The sequence below is a fragment of the Mustela nigripes genome, chromosome 4 (genome assembly GCF_022355385.1).
Source record: "Mustela nigripes isolate SB6536 chromosome 4, MUSNIG.SB6536, whole genome shotgun sequence".
In the NCBI taxonomy this organism is placed as follows: Eukaryota; Metazoa; Chordata; class Mammalia; order Carnivora; family Mustelidae; genus Mustela; species Mustela nigripes.
In genome coordinates, this window is record NC_081560.1 from 118759932 (window position 1) to 118767618 (window position 7687).

Sequence of the window (7687 nt, forward strand, 5' to 3'; positions counted from 1 at the left end):
ACTCAGTCTGTGTACTTCAGAAAGCTGTGTAAATTACCGACTGCAGACAACTAGGTGGTGGTGGGGGGCCCTGTTCTGTTTGACCCTGGTGTCCAAGTCCCAAATGCAGAATAGAAGAGGATGAGAGCCCCAGGCCCTTGGGTAGAATAAATATCTAAAAGGTGTGTAGTGACATAAAAATTATTGGTTCCATGTACATTTAATCTGATCTTTTATCTCTTTGTTGACTCAATACTTTTTTTTTTTTTTTTCATTTGAGCTTGAGTTTTAGGGAAAGGAAAGGAAGTTTCCATTTATTATCACTGGGTGCTAGGCAATTTGATTTAGGGTACCTTTTTGGTATAAAAAGAGACATATGATCTCCGATACCTGTTTTTCTCTCTCCCTAAGAAAACTGAAGACACTGAAAGTGGAATGGTAGGCCAGCTAACTGGATTGAGGTTAGCATCTTGTACCACTCAGAAACCTTGTGTTGTTACTTCAGGTTGACGGGATAAGAGAAAAGCTACACAGAGGGAGATCTGGGTGGTAGAGGCTGTATTTAGGTTCAGTGTGACCAAAGGAAGATGTGGATTCACTATACTGTTTTTAAGCCAGTAGGATATTTATTTTTCAAGGAAAATCTCTGAGCTCCAGATACCATATGAGAATAGCTTGATGAGTCAGCATTTTATAATTTGTTGTTGTTGTAGGCTGCGTTCCTTGTCAAAAATGTTTCTGTTGTGGCACATGTTTGAAACTCTCCTACTTGAAATGGCTTTATTGATCATTGGAAAGTCATGGGTAACAATATGTATGTGGACTGCCATGTGAATTTTTTTCAGAAATTTTCTCAGAATGTTATACCTCCTTCTTTTAATTGTCTGCAAATGATTTTGAACAGTTCACCAGAGTGAACTGAATGTTTGCATTTTTAATGGACATCATTATGGGAAATAAGAAGAAATAAAAGACACTTGGATGTTTCTTTTGGCAGGGGCCGTATGTAGCAGCCTTCGCTTCATCAAACTTGGGAGATGTGTCCCCCAATGTTCTTGGCCCACGTTGCATCAACACAGGAGAGTCCTGTGATAATGCCAATAGCTCTTGTCCCATTGGCGGGGTAGGTAATCGTGACATGAAATCTTTATTTTTGCATCTCATGTGCATTTTATGCTTAAATATCCACCATTAACTAATAATTATGTTTTCCTCAAGTGTACACTGCTACCAACTGCTAGCTCTAGCTCTTCTCAGGAGCACCCACTAAAGTATGATTGGGTAAAATTCTAGTTTCCCGTTGGACTGACCTCTAAGTTTTTTGAATGGTGAGACAGTTAGCCAATGTCAGAGATACAATACCCTTCCCCAAACTTGGACAGTCTGGAACATTTCACCTTGGCATTTCTGTTGTTCCAAGTCAATACCGAAATTGCCTACCTGAGATGTTTTTCACTGATGATAATTTTACCGGATTTAAAAAAATATATAAGATTGACATTTTTTTTGATTGTTCACTTGCTTTTATTTAAAAATTTAAGATTGACATTTTTAAAAATTTTCTTTAAAGTCACAAACAAAATATCTTGCTGTGAAAACTCACATGACATGGAAAACACAGACAGCAGTAGGAAGTGAGTCCTGTTCACTTCCTTCCCTGCCCCCCTCCATGAGGAGTTATGACTGTCACACTTTTTCTCTTGTACTCCTCTAAGTATTCATGGATAAAATTTTGTAACTTATTTATTGATTTTTTTTTTATTGGTCTGGGATTTGAGTTTTCTACCTCATAGTTCTTAAAAATCTTCTTATGACCCTATATAGGTCTGTATGGTAGGTTTTTAAGACAACAGGAATGAGGGGTGCCTGGGTGGCTCAGTCATTAAGCGTCTGCCTTCAGCTCAGGTGATGATCTCTGGGCCCCAGGATCAAGTCCCGCATTGGGCTCCGTGTTTGGTGGGAAGCCGGCTTCTCCCTCTCCCACTCCCCCTGTTTGTGTTCCTTCTTTTGCTGTCTCTCTCTTCCAAATAGATGAATAAGATCTTAAAAAAAAATGTAAAGACAACAAGAACGCGTGTATGTACCCTCATTTATTGAACTGTTTCCTTGCCATGTTCATTTACAGGTTTTGTTTTTGTTTTTGTTTTTTGTTTTTTTGGGTTTTTTGTTTTTGGCTTTGATGTGAGGAGAAGATGCTATTCTTTGTATCTATAGAACATGTCACTGTGATATTCCTTTCATTAAACATCATTTCTGGTCTATTTCTTCTATTCTAGTCAATGCCACCCAATGAGTAGTATAGTTTTAACAATTATACCTTTTTATTATATATTACCATGTTTATATAGAAAGTATGGCTTTGTTATTCTTCATTTGCAGAATTTCCACACATTATTAATTCACATTGAAGATTACTTGTTAAATTCCAAAATTCAGAGTTGCAATTCTTAAATAAATTCTGAGATCTATTTGCAATAGAATATAATGCATCAATTCAGTGTGTTAGGTTGGAATACTTAATGTGGGAAAAAGCTCATAGTACATCATGTTGATTAAGAAAATCAGCATTTAATATTGTGTATTCATTATGATTGTAGTTTTGAAAATAAATGGGTCCCAGTAAAAAGACAAAGTGAAACACACTGAATTGTTAACCCTGGCTTTTCTCTGTTTGGCATTACTACAGGGAGTGTTTATTCTGTTTATCTTATTTATTGTTTTTGTTCTATTTATATTTTTATTTTTTTTCTACCATGAACATACTGGGTAATCATAAAAAATTGCAACAAAATCACACCCTCTCCCACAACAGAATTCTATTTCTCTCTGTTCTGTTCCATTGCTAGATTGACTTCCCTAGTGTTTGCAAGATGGCAATCAGCACAAAGAGAAAGGTGTCCTTTTCTCCCCACATATATGGCAGAAGAGAAAACCTCTCTTCTAACCATGGAATAAAAGTTCTTTTTGGTTTTGATTGGGTCAGTGGAGGTACATACCCATTCCTGGACCAAAGTACTTGCTGGGGAAATGATATGTATTGATTGGCTTGAACTGGGGTTTCTGCCCAGTCTTTGGCAAGGCCTAGGGAATGGCCATGATCACCTTAGGCTTATCTGGAACTGAAAATGGAATCAGTGACTGTTCAAGAAGAGACAGCTTTCTGAACGAAATTGTGATTTGCTTAAGGAACTCAAAGAGGGCAATGTTGCAATGTCTTTTGCTTTAACCCTGCTTCTTCAAACAGATTATTTTCTTTAACTTTAGAAACTAGCTTTGATGTTAAAAAAAAAAAAGCTAAATGCTTGTTAAAAATTCAAATAATATTGAAAAGTTCAGAAGACAAAACAGGTAAATGAGAAGCCCCTAACACAGCCAACACAATTAACCTGTTACAAATTTAATGACCGTCCTTACAGACAGCATTTTTTGTGTCCAGGCACTTATCTGCATGTAGAGTTGTTTATAAATGAGGTCCTGCCATAATGCTGTTCTGGAACCTGCTTTCTTGTTTCCAGTGAATATACTTGAAAATATCACTTAAACTAACGCCATAGTTTTCAGCCATAAACGAGTCTACCTGTCCCATACTGATGAGAAGATTCTTTTTTTTTTTTAATTTTTTATTTTTTATAAACATATATTTTTATCCCCAGGGGTACAGGTCTGTGAATCACCAGGTTTACACACTTCACAGCACTCACCAAAGCACATACCCTCCCCAATGTCCATAATCCCACCCCTCTTCTCCCAACACCCCTCCACCCAGCAACCCTCAGTTTGTTTTGTGAGATTAAGAGTCACTTATGGTTTGTCTCCCTCCCGATCCCATCTTGTTTCATTCATTCTTCTCCTACCCACTTAAGCCCCCATGTTGCATCGCCACTTCCTCATATCAGGGAGATCATATGATAGTTGTCTTTCTCTGCTTGACTTATTTCACTAAGCATGATACGCTCTAGTTCCATCCATGTTGTTGCAAATGGCAAGATTTCATTTCTTTTGATGGCTGCATAGTATTCCATTGTGTATCTATACCACATCTTCTCGATCCATTGATGAGAACATTCTTTCCCTCCCTCTCTTCCTTCACACCCTCTTTCCCTTCTTTTTCTTTTTTCCGTCACATAAACATGTTCTGGTCACTATGTGTGTTGTGTGTTGTACATATTTTCACATGCCTATGAGTTTCACTTAAGACAAATTCATTTTTTTTTTTAAGATTTACTTATTTATTTGGAAGGGGCAGAGGGAGAGAGAGACTCTCAAGCAGACTCCCCTCTGAGCACGGAGCCTGATGTGGGGCTCTGGGGCTCCATCCCACCAGCCTGAGCTGAAACCAAGAGCCAAAGTTTAACCTAATGAGCCACCCAGGTACCCCTAGGACAAAGTCTTAGAAATGAATTTGTTGTCAAAGAGAAAGACAGCCCCCAGGGGGTACCCGTCAGTCCCTTCCCCTCCAACCCCCCACTGCAGAGCGTGAGTGACAATTTCCCCAAACCCTCACTGATACCCGGTTTATAAGCCTTTAAGTTTTTGCCAACATAACATGCAAAGAGTTCTCTCTTTGTAGTTTAAATTTATATTTAATTATTCATGAGATTGAAAATATTTTATGTTGAATGACCACTTGCACTTCTTTTGCAAATTACCTATTTCTTTTTTTTTTTTTTTTAGATTTTATTTTATTTATTTATTTGACAGACAGAGATTACAAGTAGGCAGAGAGACATGTAGGGCGGTGGTGGGGAAGCAGGCTCCACACTGAGCAGAGAGTCCAATACAGGGCTCAATCCCAGGACCCTGAGATCATGACCTGAGCCAAAGGCAGGGTTTTAACCCACTGAGTCACCTAGGAGCCCCAAATTACCTATTTTATCTATATTCTATTGTGTATCCATTAGGATTTTTTTCTTTTTCCCTCCCAGCTCTTTTGAGATGTAAATTATACAACATTGTATAATTTTAAGGAGTACAATGTGATAATTTTGCCACACATATAGGATGCTTTTGACTGCAAATGAGAGAAAAACCCAACTCAATATGGATGAATCAAAAGGTATTAAGAAGGTAGTCATCCATATTCTCTTTTAATACTTTTTAATTTTCAGTTATAATATTGAGTTATCTGGTCCCTTTCAAGATTATCTGGTATAAGAAGTGAAGTAGAGAGCCAGATTTATATTCTGATTTTTCGCAAAAGATCATATAGTTGTTCCAGTATAATTTTAACTGAGTTTCAATTCAAGGCAATCATGAACCATAGGCAAGAACAAACAGGTAGGAAGATATGCAGCCAGTGGGGAACTTGGCTTTAGGTCTTAACTCAGATATTAGCTACTTGTACCAACCCTGACAAATCATCCAACCCACCTAAGCCTCAGTTTCCTAATCTGTAAAAGTAAGGTGCTGCTTGTTTATGGATAAAGAAGAGGTGGTCCATACATATGATGGAATATTACTCAGCCATCAGAAAGGATGAATACCCAACTTTTGCATCAACATGGGTGGGACTGGAGGGGATTATGCTGAGGGAAATAAGTCAAGCAGAGGAAGTCAGAAGTATCATATGGTTTCACTTACTTGTGTAGCATAAGGAATAACACGGAGGACATTAGAAGAAGGAAAGGAAAAGTGAGTTGGGGGAAATTGGAGGGGGGAGATGGACCATGAGAGACCGTGGATTCTGAGAAACAAACAGAGGGTTTTAGAGGCGAGAGGGGTGGGGGATGGGTGAGCCCGGTGAAGGGTTTTAAGGAGGGCACGTATTGCACGGAGCACTGGGTTTTATATGTAGACCATGAATCATGGAACGTGACATCAAAAACTAATGATGTACTGCATGGGAACTAACTGAACATAATAAATTTTTAAAAAAAATTTTATAAAGTAACAAAAAAAATTTTGTTACAATAGGTGATTTCAGAAGACTTTCCCTGCTCCAATGCCATGAATGATTTTGCTTTTCATAATCTGTAAATTGAGAGACTATCTGACCAGAAGTGCTAGCATGTGCCTTAGAAACTCCTCTGACTTAGCCTCCCTTGCAATGCCGCACTGCTTGGACCCTCGGCTTACCTCACCGCCCATCTGCCTTGTCTCCCTGTCTTGCAGCCCAGCATGTGCGTTGCTGTGGGACCTGGACAGGACATGCTCCAGAGCACGCAGATTATAGGACGGATCATCTACAGGAAAGCGAAGGTCAGCCGTGGGCACCACTTTTTTCACCTTCATTTAACGTTGTTTTTTAAAACCCACCGACAGCATTCACAATGAAGTCTTTAATGGTAAGAGGCAGCAAGAGCTCATGCTAGCCATGGAGTCAGCTGGCACCAGCCCTCTAGGAAGGCTCTTCCAACAGCATGCAGGAACCTCTCTGACGGCTCATCTGACTTCTTACAGGAAATCTTTTGAAAACCAAGGACTCGGGGAAACATCCTGTTTCCATCCAGGTGCCTGCCTCAGACGGCACGGTGATAGAGAGTGTAAGATTTTAGCTAACATGGCGTCCGCAATGACCGGACTGATCCAGATTCTCTTGGCTTTTGCTGCCCTGTCGCCTGACTGTTCTTAACGTCTTCGGTGGCAAGGACACACTGAGCAGGGCAGCTCTTCATGCCTACAATTTGCCTTCAGATTAGTTCCTAGTCTTCAATATGACCCAACTGTCCATCTTCTATTTTCTTCTCTTTTCTTTTAAAGATATTTTTTGATGAGGAGTGAATCTGGTTTGCAATGAAATTATGAGGAGTTTCTTTCTACTTCTCCCTCTGTGAAATTGTGGCCCCATATTTTTTTTTTATTTTTTTATTATTTTTTTTAAATTTTTTATTTTTTATAAACATATATTTTTATCCCCAGGGGTACAGGTCTGTGAATCACTTCACAGCACTCACCAAATCACATACCCTCCCCAATGTCCATAATCCCAACCCCTTCTCCCAAACCCCCTCCCCCCGGCAACCCTCAGTTTGTTTTGTGAGATTAAGAGTCACTTATGGTTTGTCTCCCTCCCAATCCCATCTTGTTTCATTTATTCTTCTTCTACCCACTTAAGCCTCCATGTTGTATCACCACTTCCTCATATCAGGGAGATCATATGATAGTTGTCTTTCTCTGCTTGACTTATTTCGCTAAGCATGATACGCTCTAGTTCCATCCATGTTGTTGCAAATGGCAAGATTTCATTTCTTTTGATGGCTGCATAGTATTCCATTGTGTATATATACCACATCTTCTTGATCCATTCATCTGTTGATGGACATCTAGGTTCTTTCCATAGTTTGGCTATTGTGGACATTGCTGCTATAAACATTCGGGTGCATGTGTCCCTTTGGATCACTACATTTGTATCTTTAGGGTAAATACCCAATAGTGCAATTGCTGGGTCATAGGGTAGTTCTATTTTCAACATTTTGAGGAACCTCCATGCTGTTTTCCAGAGTGGCTGCACCAGCTTGCATTCCCACCAACAGTGTAGGAGGGTTCCCCTTTCTCCGCATCCTCGCCAGCATCTGTCATTTCCTGACTTGTTGATTTTAGCCATTCTGACTGGTGTGAGGTGATATCTCATTGTGGTTTTGATTTGTATTTCCCTGATGCCGAGTGATATGGAGCACTTTTTCATGTGTCTGTTCGCCATCTGGATGTCTTCTTTGCAGAAATGTCTGTTCATGTCTTCTGCCCATTTCTTGATTGGATTATTTGTTCT

The 7687-nt window shown here is 39.4% G+C and overlaps 1 protein-coding gene across 1 annotated transcript in view; it reads left to right on the top strand.

The window, feature by feature from the left end:
• Positions 1 to 7687, top strand: part of ASAH2 (N-acylsphingosine amidohydrolase 2) — a 99403-nt gene that overhangs the window by 59984 nt on the left and 31732 nt on the right. The window contains exons 9-10 of the mRNA XM_059395807.1: positions 977 to 1102; positions 6091 to 6177. Coding sequence (XP_059251790.1) covers positions 977 to 1102; positions 6091 to 6177 — 213 coding nt within the window. The remainder of the gene's footprint in view (positions 1 to 976; positions 1103 to 6090; positions 6178 to 7687) is intronic.